Source organism: Oryza sativa, chromosome 4 (assembly GCF_034140825.1).
Source record: "Oryza sativa Japonica Group chromosome 4, ASM3414082v1".
Classification (NCBI taxonomy): Eukaryota; Viridiplantae; Streptophyta; class Magnoliopsida; order Poales; family Poaceae; genus Oryza; species Oryza sativa.
This window is the reverse complement of record NC_089038.1, coordinates 22,721,010-22,740,247: the sequence shown is the minus strand read 5'-3', so window position 1 is coordinate 22,740,247 and position 19,238 is coordinate 22,721,010. Positions and strand designations below refer to the sequence as shown.

The window sequence follows — 19,238 nt, the reverse complement described above, 5'->3', positions numbered from 1 at the left end:
TGGTCAAATGTGAGAGTGGACTAATCCCTCAATACTTAAAGTTACCAAAAATTGAAGTTACCATAGTTGTGATACATTTGGCAAATGAAGCTTGGTGATAAACGAAGAAATCAGATATGAAAATAAATAAGATTATTAGTATATTACGATACACATTTGATCAATTTATACTTTTAATCTTGTTATATTTAGGATATTTAAAAATATATAAATTGGACCACCCATATGAAAATCCTAGATACGCCAAGATAAATTTGGTTAGTTTATTTTAGGATGATGAATATAAGATAGAAATTGTATGGTTGGTACTGTAGCTATTGGCTGCCATCTACTACTAGCTATTACCTCCGTCCCAATTTAAGTGCAGTTGTGGATTTAAATGACCAACGTTTCACCATCATTTTATTTAAAAACTTTATGAAAGAAATAAAAAAAATATTTACATATAAAATACTACTTATGTTTTATCATCTAATAACAATATAAAAATACTAATCAATTTTTTTTCAAATAAGATGGATGTTCAAACGTTGAATATGAATCATGTAAAACTACACCTTTTTTTACGGAGACAGTATTATTATACTGAATAGGGCAACAGGCCCATGGATGAGCTAGTATTATTATACTGATCAGGGCAACAGGCCCATGGATTTTTGAACATGTGGATAAGCTAAGAATTCCCACCTGGTAAGTGGCTGATAACCCTACCAAGCTAAATAGAAGGCTTGGCAATAGCTATGGACTGTAATATACCAAAGGTCTGTATAGCCTCAGACTGCTTTGAGGTCATTAAGAGCATCTCAGAGAAACCAAGGTGCCAATATTTAGCAGTCCTAAATGATATTGAGGCAAGAAGGAAGCATTTTGTAAAAGTAGAGTTTCATCATAAAAATCAGGCTTGTAATTTTGATGCTCATAACTTAGCTAAGTTTGCTTCTACTTTACAGGAGGGGCGTTATCTTTGGTTCTTAAATCCTCCTTGTAATATGAATAGGAATGTAAATGTGGACGGTAATAGATAAATTGTCCACTCTTTCTAAAAAAAAAGCTAAATAAAAAAAGAAAAACAGAAAATTATTTGTGTTATAAATTTTGTTCGTTTTTACTATTCACCGTAGTGACCATGCGGCCATGCGGGCTTACCGTCGGCGGGGGTATAGTAAACCCGTCGTCCACATTTTGCGCAAAAATGCTCATATGCGTCATGCTGACATATGCAGTCCAGACCTCAATTCGGGTCTTCCTCCAGCGCTGACGTGGCAGTCCAGTGACGCGCTTCCCTCTCTCCCATTGGTCCGCCCCACCATCCACATGGCAACGCAGGCCCACCTACCTACCAAAACAGGAAGGGCATCCCCTGGCACGACGCTGACAGGTGGGCCCCAGTTGCGGGCGGCCCCATCCGTCATCGACTCAACCCGCATATACCCACGAGTCCCACCAGCCACAGGCCACTGAGCCCGCATCGTCTCGTCTCCCTCTCCCTCTCCCACCCCGCCTCCCTCCTCGACGAGCTCCGAGCGGCGGCGATGGCGAGCGACGGCGCGGCGGCCACGCCGGCGAAGGCGAGCCCGAAGAAGGCCAACCTCCTCGACCCCCACTCCATCAAGCACCTCCTCGACGAGACCATCTCCGACGTACGAGCGACACGCGCTAAAACCCTAGCCTCCCCCCCCTCTCCATTCTCTCTCCCCTCCCCTCTCGATCTCCTCCGGTTGGGTTTGATAGATTTTGGCCGCTGATGAGGAGGTGGTTTTTGTTGTGCGATCAGGTCGTGAAGAGCAAGGGCTACGCGGAGGACACGCGGCTGGGCAACTGGAAGCTGGCGATTGGGGCGGCCGTGATCGCCATCGCTCTCCTCGCGCAGTTCTACCCGAAGAAGTTCCCCCAGAACCGCGAGTTCCTCCTCGGCTGCATCGCATTATATCCTTGATTTTGTGATTCCGCTCTGTTTCGGATGAAACTGGATTTAGATCTGCTTTTGGGGTGTTGTCAGTTAGCTGGAATTTGGTTTTGATTGGTAGTTATTGTGAAACCTGTTGTTTGTTTCTGTTGATCCTTGACTTGATCGGTCGATACATATGTGGTGTTGAATGTGGTGCTGTTGATACTTAGCTATACCAAGGAAAAGGATGCCATTATGTTCACACACCCTCCTGCGGTGAGTTATCATCTGGATTTGATGCTCTTTAATTCAAAGTGCATATCAATGACACACTTTATCTTACTGTAGCGCATCTATTATAAATGGTTGGGGGTTGGGCAAAATTAGCCAATTAGGAAGTAGATCTCGCATCAACATATATGAAAATTGAGCAGTATAAGATGCCTATCATAGTACTCCCTCCATTTACTTTTGATAGTCATATTTCATCTTGGCACACTGACCAATGGTAAGTAATTTTACTTATCATCCATTTAAACAAGCTACTAGTTATTCCTCGTAAACAAGTGATTCATTAATATTTACATTTCTCGATGCCCATGTAGCCAATCTTTTGTGAAAGAATGGAGAGTCACACATTAAATCCGAGAAAGTCATTAAGAGGATATGTGGTTGGATTGAAATATGCCTATCAAAAGTAAATTTTTCAGATTTGAAAATATGCCTATCAAAAGTAGATAGAGGGGGTATCATATATAGGTCTTGAAAATTCTGAGTTTCTGACTGAAGAGTTTGATGACCCATATCATACTATATCTTGTCATTGCAGCCCCATAAACTAATATGGTACAGACTGGTAGTTTTCATTTTTCAAGTTCTGGTTTGTTTCATATTCTCATGTTATGGACATCTCATTGCAAATTAGATGTTATACTACTTAGTACAAATATGTTTTATCTATTACTTTTCCTCTCAGGTAGCAACTTTGTAGTTGTGCAGGTTATGTTACAGCTAGTGTCGTCAGTTACATCTTACCAGCAATGAAGCTACCAGATTATGAACAACTATTTTGCTTCTAAACCATGAACACACTGACAGATGTGCCTGGCTATTCAGTTACTTTTAGTAATAGTGCTTTGTTTAGACACTTACTTCATCTTGTCTTGCACTCTACATAATGTGATTAGGAGATGTTTTTACGATTTTTCTTGTTTGGTACATGTGTCGCCATAATGTTTACAGCATTATTTAACCTGTTGTATTTTTCTTTGTTCCAGGGTTCTTTCAATAGCACTGGACTAGTTATATCTTCAAAATTACCAAGATTCTCGGATATGTACACTATCACAATAGCCAGTGCAGATCCCCAGTCTATTTCCGCCAATAAGCCAGTTCATTTCACTAAGAGTGTTACAAAATGGTATGTATTTATTAGAACTTCTCAATTCAGTGAGTTAAATGAAGTCATCAAGAAACATATTTCTTCTTTAATCTTAGTGAAGGCACACTCTTCTAGTTAGCTACAGTTGCATGGTTTAAACCTATTGTTCTCTTAAAGGAGAGAATTCTAAATTTGATTGCAATGCTCGTTATACGGTCATGTGCTCTAAAAATGCGTTTGCCAAGGCTGCACCTTCCGGTGTAGGCCACCTTCCCAGTGTATCCGATCTAGGTGTCTGCCTGGCTCTGCTAGGTTCGCCTTATGCTCTTATCACTGATATGTGCTAGCTGCTAGTCTGCTGCCTAACTAGCCATAGCGCCTTGGTGAACACTCTCTGCTAATGCTCACTCGATTGATGCTTCCATTGTGCTGTTAGGATTACACCATTACATGAAGATAGCTAGTGCATGACGGCTCCAAACATGCTTCCTGTATTAAGGCCATGTTCGACACCACCTAGTTTGCAGATACTACTAGTTGCACATTGCAAATCATTAGCGTCAACATTTTAGGCATTATTCAATGGCATAAAGAGAAAGGTGCAAGCTTGAGCATGATCTAACCTGTCAGCGCAAAGTTCTAATTCACCTGGAAACTTAAAGGCATCCTTTCAGTGTTACCCTTCTTTTGCAGTAACAGTATTCCTGTGCAGGTTTACTAAGGAAGGAGTTCTCGTGGAAGGCCTGTTCTGGAAGGATGTTGAGAGGTTGATTGATGACTACAACACTGAGCGCAAGGGCAAATGAATGGGTAGTCCATGTGACTATGAGACGTTAATTGTCTAGAAAAGAAACCCTCTTGTGGAATTCCTTGCTTGGAAGAATCCTTAGCTTAATCAAAATAGACAATTTTGTCATACATTACTGTTTCACTGGTGATTGAAATACTGTCGAAGACACCCGGTACCATCCCAATTCTTTTTTATGAGCTTACAAGCCTATCGATGGTTAATCATAGATACCAGCACTGAGCTCTGTACGTTCTGCTTATATGACAACATGAATGAAATTGCCTCAGGAAAACAGAAAAATGTATTATGCCAATAGCCAAAAATCCTTGTAAATAATTCCTTCTGTACACATATTTTGGACTGGTAAGGTACCAACAACTACCAGTGTCGTCGAAATACGTACTCTCCTCGTCCCAAAATATAAGCATTTTTAGCATAGTGATAAGTCAAACATTTTTAACTTTGACTATTACTAGCAAAAAAAAATTATGTAAAATTAATGTTACTAAATTTAAAACATCTTATTTAACTCTTTTTATTTAAAATATCTTATTTTTATAGATATTGTTGGTCAAAATAGCATTTTGGAGACCGTGTTACAGAACAAAAATACTTACGAGTATATTTTAGCACGGAGGAAGTAACAACAAACACCACCCTTTCAAGTTCCATACGGCAATATGTTACGGAATTGATCCATAACAATTTAGTTGTCTGATAATCTAAGTCACAAGTTCAGTATGTCAGGAGGAGTGAATGTGCCAAACACAATCATCAGGAACATTATTCATCATGTTTGCTAAAACAAGTGCCGTGCAAGGGTTTGGACAACCTCTGTTCCTAGAATAACACTTCGCTAATTACTGTACATCAGATACAAAACCTCAAAATACAGAAGTGACTCAAGTGAGAAGAACTCCATTGGATTTGAGATGTATCATCTTCACCCTCCTGGTATATACCTTGTAAGGGGTCAATACCGATCTGACTGTGTTACGATAGCCTCAACTCGATCTATTGATGCTTGCAATCGCCCGTAGTTCATACTGAAGGCAGGTTCTCCTGTTCCAACAGCCCTGCATGGAGAAAAGATGAAAATTAGCTGATGTTACTGTGTCTTTATGGTAAAAATTATCCCTGATTAGTAGGTTCCACAAGGATTGTGCTAATGATGCCTAGCCACAAACTCTTTAAGCAGGGTTGAGTGACTTACCCATGAATCTCAGGAAGCACATATTCAGCTCTCCAACCGACCCTCAAATCAAACCCTGGGAACATGCTGAGTGTCGATTTGTTTCTTATCTGAGAGACACCATCTCCCCCCAAACACGTAGAGAGCTTCCACTTCCATCCAGTGGCATTGAGATGGAAATTGTGACCAATGCCGACCTGTAACCATTGTTATTAGAAATTCCATGTACTATCAGTACTAGAAAAGGAACTTGTTGAACAAATGAAGATTCAAGCTGGGCACTTTTTTTTAATCACTACTGGTTCCTGTGTTTCACCATGTTGACCATGTGTGGTATGTCCAACCAATCTGATCCTTTCTAATTCAACTAACTTTGCATGTCAGTTAGATGTGCATTATACTTTCTGGCTAGGAGAAATGGTCTATACTCTGTTCCTGGTGTACACATTAAGAGAAGGAAGCAACAGAAAGTCCCAGGAATCACTTGTTATATGTTTTGAAGGACCAAATCTTCCGCTGAGACAGAAAATTGAAGCAAACGGTATGTGCCATAATCAAGGTATATTTCATGGTCCCCAAAACTGTCATTTTAGCCACCCAGAAATTGATATGTGACATCAGCTAAACATCAGCAAATCATAGATAATTATTAAATACCAGTGATGTTAGAGAAAATTCCTTATTTACCACCCACAAAAAAAATGTAAGTTGCGAAAAGAGGACCGACTCCATTGTTCAGTAGCTTTACTCTTCAGATAAATCAAGAAATTATTTCGTCTAGCTTCTTAAAATAAAAACTGATGCATGCAGTACATTTTCAGAAGAATATTGTGATCAAGGAACATATACATGACATGGTCTCCATATAAAATAAATTTGCTTAACTGAAGCCAAGATATTTATCTTCCACATTCCACTACCATGGTTGAAAATATATTTGTTTCTTAGCACTTCAAACCTGAGGTCTGAAGAACAACAAACTGAACTCATATATCCTGTTTAAAAATTTTACTCACATCAATTCCATACACTCAACTGCTCAAAAACTGGAAGCACAAAAATGACTAACCATAGAAATGCATAGCTACTATGTGCAATGCAAATACCAACTAACTTCTCTAGTGGCACCATCAAACAACATGTTTCATGGAAGATACCAATGAACAGTATATACTGACTGTGTCAAGACAGGGCCATGACAAATATGTGTACTAGTCATTGCTATAAAGCTACCACAAAAATGATGCACAAATAACATGGTTCAATGAGAGAACCTGTAGATTGAGAAACTTCGTTACTGGTATCTTCTTGGAAAGAAGCTGTATATCACCGCTGATGGGCTTGTAGTGGAACTTCCACTTCCGTTCATAGTCCAGAGGCTTCAGAACTACCTTCGCCTCAAAATCATTCACCTCAAGATTATAGAACTGAAAAGAAAATACATCGTTGCATTTAGCAGAGAACAATTTATATTTCACGAAAAAACCACACTGCGATTATCAATTTTCTACGCTAGAAGAGTGTCATATGATCAATTCCCCATGACAAAATTAACCACATAACTCCGCATTGGCAAGATTGGGAGTGAGGTGATATTCTCCCAATGCACACAAGGGGAGGCAACTTCAGCAAGTGCAAATAATTTCCAATAGTAATACAAGAACATCCACAAGATTTATCCTTCGTAGATCGACGAGGGACTCTACTGAAGCACATTGGATAATTGAATCTCTAAATAACTGGGGGAAAGAGAACATAAATCAAATAAAAAACACTCGCGAGGTTTAGGGTTTAGGAATGAGAGGATATGACATGGGACCTCGAAGTTGAGGCCGACGCGGAGGCCCTGGAGCTCCTTGCGGAACTTGAAGTGCAGCTCGGCCGGCACCACGTTGATCTTGTACAGCTCGTCGAGCGTCGTCGGCCCGTCCCCGACGCCCCCGTCGGGCCCGACGCCGCCGCCGCCGCCGCCGCCGCCGCGCGAGCTCGAGGCCATGGGGGGAGGCGGGGGCGGGAGGGAGGAAGGAAGAGGGGGTTCCCTTTCTCTTTCTCTTTCTCTTGGGTTTGATTTGGGCGGCGGAACGACGATGGGCGGCAGCGAGGAGGGGAGGAGCGGCGCCACCCGGCCGTAATCTAGAAATGAGTGGCGCTTTTTTACAGATCGCTCCCTCGCTTTTGCAGCTAATGCATACGAGACCAAAATGCATTTGTGGGTTGTTCAGTTATTACTGTATTTTCTTTTACTACTAATTATTATGCTTACAGAAGAACTACACCACGGCATCACATGCCATTATGAGAACACGGGGTAGTAGATAATGAAGCGAATCATTAGCCTTACTCTTTTTTCACTATGTCTTTCTCACGTCGCGCGGATACAGTTTGTTTCTTTCTTTCTCACTGCTACGAGCACCACCAACCCACCCGTCATGCGGTGACCCAATTCTGTCTTCCTCCTCCGTTTCTCGACTCCTTAATCGTCACCTCCTCAATCTCCATGTTCCTCTCTCCTTACACTGGATCTAGAGGCTGACAAGTTTATTGGAGGTCGTTGGAATCATAGTAGTCGGTGAGGAGGGAGGCAACGGTGATAAGATTGATGTTATCGTAGGTGAAGAGAAAGGAAAAGGAGAAGGTAAGTCCGAACGCGACGAAAGTAGCGGCGAGGGGAGTTGGCGAAGTAGGCGAAGGATTACTGCAAGGTGCTTCATACTCATTTAGGCCTCGAGGTTGTCACACATGCATCGTTTGAAACCGCCGTGCTTTTCACCAGCTCACCGTGTTGCTCACCGATATTGGGTGCTTTTGTCCTCAGGTGTGGTATATAGGTACCAATTGATGAGTGTTGCTGCTTCGCTTGCACGAAAGTCGAGGTTATCCTGCTTCGCTCTTTTTGCAGTGTGGGAGCTTAGGATGCGAGAGGTGAGAGGTTAGGGTTGGATTTATTAAGTTGTCCTATTCCAACAGTATTCCGTGCTCTAGCATCGCTCTAACACTTTAACAACTATACTTATGTATCACTAGCAGTTTTTTTTTATATAAGCACGATGGCCACTAGCTGTCAAAGATACTTGAATCATTAGAACTTATTATACTAGGATAAGATATATAGTTGGAGAAAATCCTATTTTGTATATAGACAAGAAATAAATATGAGTTGATCATCCATATACTAATCTTTAAAATATTTTATCCAATTTAACTGTAGATTTTGTTGAAAGTAGTTGAATTTTATGTTTTACCGAAGAGCTTACCCTAGCTTCAACATGATATATTATGTTCTATACGAAGAAATATCAAACACGGTGGCAGGATCAAAGTCAGCTCTCTCTTTGCGCTCCTATGAATGTGGATATGTATTTGATGGAAACATTTTTCATCGAGACAGGGTGTGTTTAGTTCACACCAAAATTAAAAGTTTGGTTGAAATTGAAACGATGTGATAGAAAAGTTGAAAGCTTATGTATGTAGGAAAATTTTGATACGATGGAAAAGTTGGAAGTTTGAATAAAAAATTTGGAACTAATTGAGACCATAGATAAAAGAGTAAAACATCTTACTGCCAGCTTCACCGTTCACCGCGTTCAACCGCACAAATCGCACTATCAAAAAGGAAAAAAAAATACTTAAGGCCAAAACGGCAAAACCCTGCCCCCTCCATTCTCTGGTCCATATGGCCTCCTCTCTCTTTGTCACATCGCGGTGAGTTAATGACGACCCCCGCCGCCGCCGCCGCCGCCGCCGCCTCCTCCTCCTCCGCCTCCTCGCCCCCGAACCCTCCACCGCCGTCGCTCTCTCTGATGCCTTCCCGCCTCCACGCCCTCCTCTGCATCTACCTGCCCCATCCCCGCCCCCTCGCCCGCCTCCTCCACTACTCCGCCGCCGGCCCGCCGTCGCAGCAGCAGCAGCTCCCGCCTTCTTCGTCGCCGCCGTCGCCGTCGCACGCGTCGGCCGAGCTCTGGATCGCCAAGGCGCTCGCGTCCGCGGCATTGCTCCGCCCGCGGCACCTCCCGGGGTTCCGCCGCATCGACCCTTCCCCGCTCGCCGCCGCCGCCGCGCTCCGTCTCGCGCCGTGCGCCTCCTCGGCCCTCGCCGTCTTCACCGCGCTGCATTGCTCGCCGCTCTCCATCACGCCGTCCGCGCACTCCTGCCAGCAGATCATCGTGGTGCTGTGCAGGTCCGGCCGCCAGGCCGACGCCCTCCAGCTGTTTGACCAAATGACGACCCACTACGGGTACTCTCCCGACGCCCGTTTTCTCTCGTTCCTGGTCAGTTCCTGCACATGTGCAAACCTTCTGGATGCGTCCGCGACATTGCTATCGAAGGCATCGGAGTTTGGTTGCCGCGTAGAAGCATATGCGTATAACAAGCTCATGAGCTCGTTGATTGGCCGTGGACGGGTGCATGATGTTGTGGCGTTGTTTGAACGGTGGATTCAGGACAGGGTATATTCTCCAGATGTTTGGAGCTTTAATGTTGTCATCAAGGGGGTTTGTCGGGTGGGGCAAGTCCAAAAGGCGCTCGAGCTGGTCGAAAGGATGAATGAATTTGGGTGTTCACCAGATACTGTCACACATAACATCCTTGTGGATGGTCTATGCAGGACTAATGAGGTGAGTAGAGGTCATGAGGTGTTGAGGAGGCTCCAGAGGGACGGTGTTTGCATGCCCAATGTTGTGACATTCACCTCGGTGATCTCAGGTTACTGTAAGGCTGGGAAGTTGGAGGATGCAATGGCTGTATACAATGACATGGTTGCATCTGGGATAATGCCCAACACGGTTACATACAATGTGCTTATAAATGGATATGGCAAAGTTGGCGACTTGGGTTCTGCGGTGGAAGTGTATCAGCAAATGACGCGACTTCGGTGCCCTCCTGATGTTGTGACATTTAGTTCTTTGATTGATGGTTATTGTCGGTGTGGGCAACTTGATGATGCATTGAGGATTTGGAGTGATATGGCCCAGCATCGGATTCAACCAAATGTGTACACCTTTTCTATCATAATACACTCACTTTGTAAGCAGAACAGATCAGATGAAGCAATTGGTCTTTTGAATGAACTAAACTTGAGACCTGACATTGCACCACAAGCATTCATATATAACCCAGTGATAGATGTACTGTGCAAGTGTGGCAAGGTGGATGAAGCAAACTTGATTCGAAAGGGCATGGAAGAAAAAGGATGTCGCCCTGACAAGTATACATATACTATTCTAATAATTGGTTACTGCATGAAGAGTAGGATTTCAGAGGCTATCATGTTTTTCCATGAAATGGTGGAGGCTGGTTGTTCCCCTGACAGTATTACAGTTAATTGTTTTATTAGTTGCCTATTAAAGGCTGGGATGCCAAATGAGGTGGATCATGTAATGCGTCTTGCATCAGGGGGTGCTTCATCTATTCAGGAAGTCCCTTCTCCTGTGAGGCAAAGACTAGATATTTCAGTAGCTTTGTAGTTGAATGGTACAGCAGAGAATGGAAGGAAAAGCACACTGACTGTTTCTGGTATGCACTGCAGAACATCTGGAACTTGCAAAGCTTATAAGAGGCTGTGGTGACTGGTGAGTTGTTCTTGTTTGAGTTAGAGACCTCTTACACATCTTTAATAGATATATGTTTGTTTCCTCAAAGTTTGAACTATTTTCATCCCCATACGACCTTGTATTAGTTTTTAAATTATCACTATAGAATTCGAAGCACATGTTTGGTCTAATAGCTTTAGTGCCCTGTGCCCATCTTAATACCGTCTTGACATTTAGTTCATTACAGATGTAGTAGCATGGATCATCAGAGATAATAACTGGGTTTCTAATAGTCTGTTTAAGTCTGCATACTGTGAACAAGATTTTTATTGCATTATGCCAGTTTGTTCCCCTTCAAATGATGACCTAACTGGCAGGATTCCTATGCTTATTAACATTTGTCATAATATAAACTCCACTTTAGCCTACTAACATAGTTGAAGATTTGAAGGCACCTGATATTTTTTCATTACTTGTTTTGCAGGATATTCAGATAAGAGAACCTCAAATGTAAACATATTGCACCTGGACCAGAACTACCAAGAAACTAATCGAAAACAACTTCACACTGATCAATAAAGTAAAAGGCAAGCCATTTGGTCTCCTAGTATTTAGTGAAGCAACAGATATATGGTTGCCAGAGCTGCAAATTTCATTGGAGTTGCTTATGTGATAAAATGATGCTCTATCAATTCTTGGCATGTCCCTAAACAACTCATGTATAACTGGTTCGCCTGATCGCTTTCCTGGGACTTCCAGTCACTTTGGTCCATATGCGTCAGCAACATGCTTTTTTGGACTTGTTAACTGAAATGAGATTGAGTAGCAGTTGAAGACTTGATTCTTGAAGAATGGCATGAAGTAATTTTCCCTCTAGCAGAGGTACTTCACCTGTTACCAGTTTTTCTTGTGCTATTCAGTGTGGTATAGATTTTTTTTAGGAGGTAGTTGATCATTTTGATCATCTATACACATGGTTGTCCATATTTCCAATAATGCTTACACAAGTTTGAGCACAATTTTTGGTAGTGCGATTTTTTTTAAAAAAAATTCCCATTGGAATGATTATTTGGGTTTTTTTCATAGGCAAGCTCATTCAGTATTTATTATCAACCTTCTAGTTTTCCCAACATAATCTATGGCCTACTGAGTGACTTATCAACTTTTCCTATAGTTCTTATTATCAACATTATCAGAGAAGCTAAGGGGGGTAGTTTATTACTCGATGCTTTGTATTGCCTTATCTGGCAGCTTTTCCAACATGTTATTTGTGAGTGCTTATGCCATAACAGCTTTAAAATTTAATATAAAGTAGTTCCAGAGAAGCCAAGGTTTAGTAATTAGCAGCTTTTGCTATTTCAAGGACAAATTACCCATTTTTGTTCAACCTTGCTAGGTTTCTTTTCCTCCCACCATAAGGGATAGGTTCGGAAATTGTTTTCCACTGCACAGATTACATACTGTAAGCTGTAACTACCTCCTTCATCATTCAGGAAGGATTGCAGTTGAAGTTGAGCAAAGGAGTGCTGTCACAATCTCAATAAATGCTGATTAAATTTGACATATGATTTAGCTGATAATGAGATAGGGTCAATGAAATGGAATGATCTCTACTTTAAGGCTAAAGTAGGTAGTTGGCTGATCTACAATATCAGCATTAATGACCATATAACCACTGTTGTGTTCCGTGAACAAGAAAAGAAGAACACTTGTTACTATCAGCATCTGGTGGATTCTCCATGGATGTTGTCAAGAACCGCCATTGCCCCAATGATGAAAGCCTTGTCACAGCCTGACTGCACTACCACATGGTAGAAGTCATTGGTTCCTATCTGCTCTGTCTTCCCCATCTACAAAACGAAATAGCATGTGCCACATGTTAGATTTCTCTCTCATGCACAAATATGTGTTTTCATGCTTGCATTATGCATGCAATCAAAATGTTCATTGGGTGTATACATATCCACGTGCACTTGTACATATCAAGCAAGCAAAATCACTGGAGACTGGACACCTCTCCCAAACCTTCACTGTATTATTCAGACTTCAGGGTATGCTTTAGTTTCATGCTATTGCTGAATGTTTCTTCTGAATCATAACATGAGGGATCTCTATCTCCACAGCTCACTTGTGTTAGCTGCGTATGAGCCTATGAAGCAGAAGAATGTATGGATATTGATAACAAATGAATTTTATATAAAATAAATATAACTTGCTAACTCAGAGGTGCAATTATATGCATGTAGGGGATTATGAAGGTATATAAAAAAGTATGGATGATATACCTGGCCTACTATTGTGCCAGTGCAATCAGTTATTGTACAGTTTCTATCTGCAAAAGATCCACTGATCTCGAAGTCCCAATTTTTGCAGTGCCTCTTGGGTTCAATGTGTATTCTAATTGGAGCACCTTTTGCTATGCATGATTTTGGATCACTTAGGCTAAAAATCAACTTCTTTTTTCCTTGGTAGTCCATTGAGTACCCATTCCATTTGTTCCATGTGCTTAGAGCCTGGATAATTCCTCCCTGCAGTGTGTAATTTTTATTAGCCATCAACTATGCATTGCACTGGTAATAGAATTCAAAACAGCCTGATTTAAATATACATAAATATATGAAATTTAGTTTCCATTTGGACCTTTTTTTTATTTCACATCTTATTGTTCAGAGTGATTGTGATATTCTTGATTTCTAACTTCATGCTTTCAAAATTAAATCCCAAATTTAAGTTTTCTAGTCTGAACGTGAATTTGGATACTAAAACATCCATTGTATTTCTGTCCTAAATCATGTGTGACAAAAGAACTTTGCTATTTGCTTACATGGCATAAGTGGCCCAGACTGCAGTGCACTCTTAAAATATTCATGCATGTAAGAATCTCCTTTACAAAAGGATTGCATATGCATGCATGTAAGAATCTCCTTTACAAAAGGATTGCATATGCATGAGTTCTACACTTCTACAAGTGTTATAAATGACTGTTTGAACTTTGAAGCCAAGCTCTATCATTGTATAAGCAGCAATCTTTGATCAAAGTTGTATATTAAACCAGATGCACAATTTGGACAGTCAGGATTATTATTATTTTTCTACGGTTAATGTGGGAATTTCTCTCTTTTTATTTTCTTTTTTCGATTAATGTGAGAATTACCTAGCCTTTTCTGCTCTAATTAAGGTGGGAGCTTCTAGGAGAGTATTCAATTAGTATAAAGAAAGATATGGTTTCTGAAAGAGTACAGGATTTAACTGTAGGGCATATACTCATGTTATAATCTTGTGTGTGACAATTATTCTGCATTCTACCAAGATAAGTGCTTGAAGTTTCTTGAACCAGAACATAAAGAGTTCTAGCTTGTTCAATATTTTAAGAGTTATCCAGTGCACAAAAATAATGGGATATCTAGACAAGTTTTTTGTGGGAAAACAAAGTTAGGAGTCAGAACACCTATAGATCAACAAATAGTTCTAGGCCTAATCAATTAACTTTCACTCAGGTGTAGCTCCCAAAATCAAACTACTAAATAGGTGAGAAAACTATATTTGTAAGAGTTGCAATTGTGCAGCCATGAGCCCATGATCCATTACCTTTCTAGAAATAAACAGTATTGGTTCTCCATCACCATCTTTCACCAGCAATTCTCCCTTGGATCCTAGTATTCCACAACCATCAACAATGAAAACAACATTATTACCGAGGTCAGTAACAACAAAACCACCACCATTCACGACGGTGGGTCTTCTCCTGATCATCAGTGTTGTCAAAGTACTTGAGCAAAAAATCTTGCTAACTACAGGCATGCTATTGTCCATTGCTCTTGAAATTGCTCACAAAATAAAGAGTGATAGCACTATTGCTTGATCTGTATTCCTGTTTCAGTTTGTCTATCTTCCCTCAAGCGTGTACTATGGCCAGCAGGCTGGTATTTATATTGAGAGCTTGAGTCATAGAAGCAGTTGTGTTGCAGAAGGCAGTTACCCAAGCTAAGAAGCAAAGAGGAACATTCAGTAGGTGTGATGATTCAAGACGAATAGTTCTTTTCTTAACTATGGAAAGTCGGACTCACAGCAAGCTCTTTTTGTCTTGCAAGTTGGATCAAAGCCTCACATAAAGCAATTTTTGAGAAGCTACTCTGTTTGAATAGGCTTTGTCAAACTTTTGAAAGCAACTTCTTTGCAGTGACATTTCTCAGTAAGTTCTTGCTCATTAGTTTGAACTTTGAAGCAATGTCTTTTCAATGTGTTTGTAGATGAGTGATTTTTTTCTTCATTCAAATACATATTGTTTGAGGACACATCCTTCTTTTTCCTTTTCATCTCAAACTGCTACATGTTTTTTCATCACACACACAAAAAAAAACTGCTATGTGTTTTCTGGCAGAATTTTGCAATATGATATTTCCTGAAAGTGTAAGTACTGACTTCACTAGTGAGGAGCACATGTGCTAAATGACGATTTGACAGAATTTTTTTAGTTGTCACCATTTTTTTTTATCACACATGCCTTTTGTCTTAACAAAGTTAGCTTTGCTTTATCCTTGTGCATGGCCCGTATACATCTACCTTCTATCAGTGATGACCAAGTAAGCAATAATTATGTGTTTAACTTGTGCACCAAATGGTTGAAATGCCATTGCATTGTTTCACGGATGCATCGTCATCAGGATATACAAATTTGCCAGAATCAAAATTGATGAAGTATTATGTATAAACATGTGAATTATCATGTAAACAGATAGATACCAGCTGATTGCAGAAAGAATATGTTGGGGGAAATATGATAAATATAGGTCACAAGTATTTTTTAAGTTATTTATTTGCCAGGAAATGCAAAATTGTCAGAAGTGTGGTTGCTCCTATACAGGGAAGACACCCAAATGAAGCATGCGAAAGATGGTGTAACCAGGAAGAAATTGAAATGTTTGAATCTTGTTAGTCCTATGTTTGGTGCTGATATTTCATCTTCTATTTTTGTGCATTTCAAGAGCTCATCTCTCGTCCTGTCTTTTTTCCATAACCAAGGGTAAGAGCATTGCTAAAAGCAAACAACACTGAAGGGCAATGATTTAAGTGAAGTGCAGGCAATTTCTCAAATTTCTATATTGATATTAGTGTTATGTTTTTTTCCTCGAACGTTGTCGGAAATTAGTTTTATGTTTTGTTCCCTATGTTTAGAGATACATTTGATTTGGTACGTTTTGCATCGCATCCTTTTGTTGTTCCTTTGAAGGGGCACCTCTTGAAGGTCGTTTTCATGCAATCAATCATACAGACTGTAGCTGTTGAATCTCAGGATACTACTTATTAGGTGAAACTGCAACAAAAGGTACACTTCTCTATCTATTCTTGATGCGTACTTATTAGAAAGTGCAACAAAAGGTACACTTCTCTATCTATTTTTGATGCGTATCTCATTTGAGATGAGAATTATTCTCCTAATTATGTGATCTGTCACTCAGTATTTTCTGATGGATTATGAAAGTTATGTACCCTAATATAAAAGAATTATTCTCCTAATTATGTGATCTGTCACTCTGTATTTTCTGGTGGATTATGAAAGTTATGTACCGTAATATAATAAAACTGCACGTATGAAGCTTTTTTTCTGTACTTTGTGATTTACAAGAACTAAAGTAGATCAGAATTCAGAAAGAAAAAAGAAGAAATAGAGCTTCCTTCTATATCGCTGTTCTTCACTGGTGAAACAGTTTTAGTTTGGAACCGGTAATTGCCTAATTGGTGCACCAGCTTTGGACTTTTTGTGTACCGAACTGCATTCCCTCCATTCCTTGACCCAGTTTACTTATAACATATTGTGTTGAAGAACACGCATAAGTTGGTTCTCTGTTCTTTCTTGGAACTTCTGTAAAGCTTTTGGTATAAAGTGCCTAACCTAAGAGATTCTCTGCCTAACCCTATAATTTTTCGTGGCTAGGAGAGAACTTGGGGGATCTTTGAACATTGTCAAATATTTCAAATATTTCTGGAATCCTGCCTAGATATCTTCAGTAAGTTAATAGCGGTGTGCTAACTTCTCAAGGGACCAAATCTTGGAATGGTTCATGAAGCCTGCTTATTGAACCTTTGTGACTAAGCAACCACCTACCAAAGGTAAGCTTTGAGAGACTTGTTCCACTGAATCTTTGGCATGCTATACCTGCATATCGAGTTCATATATAAAGCTCAAGGTCTTTTAACTTTTTAGTTTCTGAGATCCTGAAATTTCCACACATGCTTGCCGTCTTCTGAATCTAGACTGGAAGCCTCATAAACAATACATGAGCAATTGAGCATAGTATTGGCCTGAAATTTTTAGGTTAGGAAATTGCCGTGGCAAAGAGGACCATTTGGAGCAGTGATGCTGGGTGGCCGTGGCGGCGGCGGCGGCTGTTAAACCTTTTATAATTTTTCTTGTTGAGCCTGAAAATTGATTAGGAGAAATGCAGCATATGCGCCCCCCCCCCCCCCCCCAATTCTGCACGTCACGGTGGACCGGGCTGCATAATGGAGGCGTTACGGCGTGGGCTCCCCCCACATGGGCCGTCTCCTCACACGGTTGATACTTGGGCCCTTCCTGCGCGATTTCGTTCATGCGCGGGCTAAACCAGACAGCTACAGCTTTCGCAGCTAGTAACAAGGCAGTCAAAATTTTAGAATTAATTCAGGGGTTATGAGGTAAATTTTTTATAAATTAATTTTAGGATTAACTTATGGTTTTTAGTTTTTTTTTTAGCCTTTGGGTTCAAAACCGCTAAGAATGGAAAGATAAACATCTTAACGGGGATTGTTCTGTAGTGGACTACCAGTGCTGCAGTGCAGTAGTAGTAGACATTGACATGTTTCAACGGCTGTATCGTACCAGTGTCTGCTGTTACCTTCGGAGTAGTAATATTTTATGAGCAATACGGGTGTGTCACTTCAGCCGGCCTAGCATGAATCCCGGATGATCCAAGTAGAAAGCTTCTAAAGCTCAGAACCGACCGCCTAAAATGATTAGACGCTTCACCTTATCCGAGTGACCAAAATATCATAGCCTCGTCGGTTCCCACATTTCCTAATAAGCCAAAACGATTTATTATAAAATAAAATTAATTTGTAGGTAAAATTTTTATATATTCGTTCGTAGCGGTTTAAAGCAACTTTAAAAAAAATCATGTTGAAAATATCTCAAAATCAACTTTAAAATTAATATTGAAAATTTAAATTTTAGTTTTTTTTTAACTTATTAGGCTAACCGACGCGACGAGGCTCTCACCCACTCTAGCTGACTGAACTCTGCCCGTCTGCCGTCCTCACCTCCCGTCGTTGCATGCGCTAGCAGCACCACTGCCAGTGCCAAGGCAACAGACGCAGCAAGGCCGGCAGTGAGGAAGAAGACGACTACTGCTGCTGATGCTGCTGCAGTATTTGGCTCGGCGTTGTTGGAGAGACGCATGAATTGTTTGCCCTAGTGATAGTTAATTAATTTACCAGTAGGCACTTACTGTGTTCCTACCCACTGTAAACACAGTGGGGGTTCTTTTGGTTACTGTACTCGTCTCTTTTGCTAAGCATCCACTACATATATACTATGTACTTTGTGCTGATTATCAAGGGTCGTCTAAATCAGTCCAGCTGGGAGTCTATTAATAAAGCTCTAAAAATACTGACACTTCCTAGTTGGATTTGTTGGTGCATATCTTTGCTTTCTTAAAAGCTGGGTCAATATCTTAATTCTCGCGTGTTGAAGAACCAAATAGGGAAAAGAGCAGCCTGGAAATTTTAAGAATGACGAGAGGAAATTAAACACTAGGAACCAGCCACGAACTAGAAGCGCGTTCTTTTTTAAAGCTATGTATTAATTTTGGTTTTCGAGGAAAAAAATGATTAATTTTGTACGCGTTGTGAATCTGTGACCCATTAGCATTATTACATGGCTGCAAGGAAGATAAACAGGATCTTTCTGTGCCCTTGATGACGATGTTAATTGTTATTCACAAGTCGATCTCATAGACTCACAGGTCATAATTAACATGGCTATTATTCATGCATGATTGATTTTTTTCCTCTGTTTTTCAGTTGGCACCAAACTGTACAGTCCTAACATCTGTTGTCTTGTCTCTATTAATTCGGTCTTTGCAACTGATAGATAGGGACAAATAACCATGGGTCATGTTTATCTTTTGGAATGAGAGAATGGCACAGTGCCTGTGATTATATGCTAATTTATTCCTACATTTTTCTAATTGTCTGCATAAACAAAGAAGCAGATACAAACGTGCATGGCCGAAATAGAAAACTGAAACTAAGATGTGGTACGTAGGACAAAAAGGAAAGGAAAAGACGAGTACCATTCACATGGTCCTCGTCAGGAGACCATTTTTCCAGCAACTTTTTTTTTCTTTTTAATTTCACCAACCATGAGCATAACCTGTCCTGAAAACGTCTTTTAGCTAGTATTATACTAGGCTATATATAAT

The 19,238-nt window shown here is 40.5% G+C and overlaps 4 protein-coding genes across 6 annotated transcripts; 2 read left to right on the top strand and 2 right to left on the bottom strand.

Annotated features, from left to right (window-relative positions):
* Nucleotides 1–1,455: 1,455 nt before the first annotated feature.
* LOC4335967 (signal peptidase complex subunit 2) lies at nucleotides 1,456–4,237 on the top strand. 2 transcript variants are annotated; one of them, XM_015778194.3, is made up of 5 exons: nucleotides 1,456–1,640; nucleotides 1,775–1,926; nucleotides 2,083–2,164; nucleotides 3,166–3,308; nucleotides 3,982–4,237. In XM_015778194.3, exons 1-5 carry the CDS (start codon nucleotides 1,533–1,535, stop codon nucleotides 4,073–4,075), a joined length of 579 nt encoding a protein of 192 aa, XP_015633680.1. In that variant the 5' UTR covers nucleotides 1,456–1,532; the 3' UTR covers nucleotides 4,076–4,237. The 2 variants fall into 2 exon arrangements, with proteins under 2 accessions (XP_015633680.1, XP_066165625.1); XM_066309528.1 differs by having other exon boundaries at nucleotides 1,775–1,930; nucleotides 2,087–2,164.
* A 581-nt stretch (nucleotides 4,238–4,818) lies between these two features.
* Nucleotides 4,819–7,399, bottom strand: LOC4335966 (uncharacterized). The gene is made up of 4 exons (XM_015778744.3): nucleotides 7,071–7,399; nucleotides 6,526–6,678; nucleotides 5,273–5,448; nucleotides 4,819–5,135 (listed from the first exon to the last, which is right to left on the bottom strand). Exons 1-4 carry the CDS (start codon nucleotides 7,245–7,247, stop codon nucleotides 5,033–5,035), a joined length of 609 nt encoding a protein of 202 aa, XP_015634230.1. The 5' UTR covers nucleotides 7,248–7,399; the 3' UTR covers nucleotides 4,819–5,032.
* A 1,511-nt stretch (nucleotides 7,400–8,910) lies between these two features.
* On the top strand, nucleotides 8,911–12,411 carry LOC4335965 (pentatricopeptide repeat-containing protein At2g06000). Of its 2 annotated transcripts, XM_015778290.3 has the most exons (3): nucleotides 8,911–10,818; nucleotides 11,264–11,661; nucleotides 12,273–12,411. In XM_015778290.3, exon 1 carries the CDS (start codon nucleotides 8,962–8,964, stop codon nucleotides 10,711–10,713), a length of 1,752 nt encoding a protein of 583 aa, XP_015633776.1. In that variant the 5' UTR covers nucleotides 8,911–8,961; the 3' UTR covers nucleotides 10,714–10,818; nucleotides 11,264–11,661; nucleotides 12,273–12,411. The 2 variants fall into 2 exon arrangements, with proteins under 2 accessions (XP_015633776.1, XP_066165624.1); XM_066309527.1 differs by lacking the exon at nucleotides 12,273–12,411 and having other exon boundaries at nucleotides 11,264–11,862.
* Nucleotides 12,291–18,291, bottom strand: LOC4335964 (protein LURP-one-related 6). The gene is made up of 3 exons (XM_015778291.3): nucleotides 14,368–18,291; nucleotides 13,065–13,307; nucleotides 12,291–12,629 (listed from the first exon to the last, which is right to left on the bottom strand). Exons 1-3 carry the CDS (start codon nucleotides 14,590–14,592, stop codon nucleotides 12,498–12,500), a joined length of 600 nt encoding a protein of 199 aa, XP_015633777.1. The 5' UTR covers nucleotides 14,593–18,291; the 3' UTR covers nucleotides 12,291–12,497.
* Nucleotides 18,292–19,238: the final 947 nt, after the last annotated feature.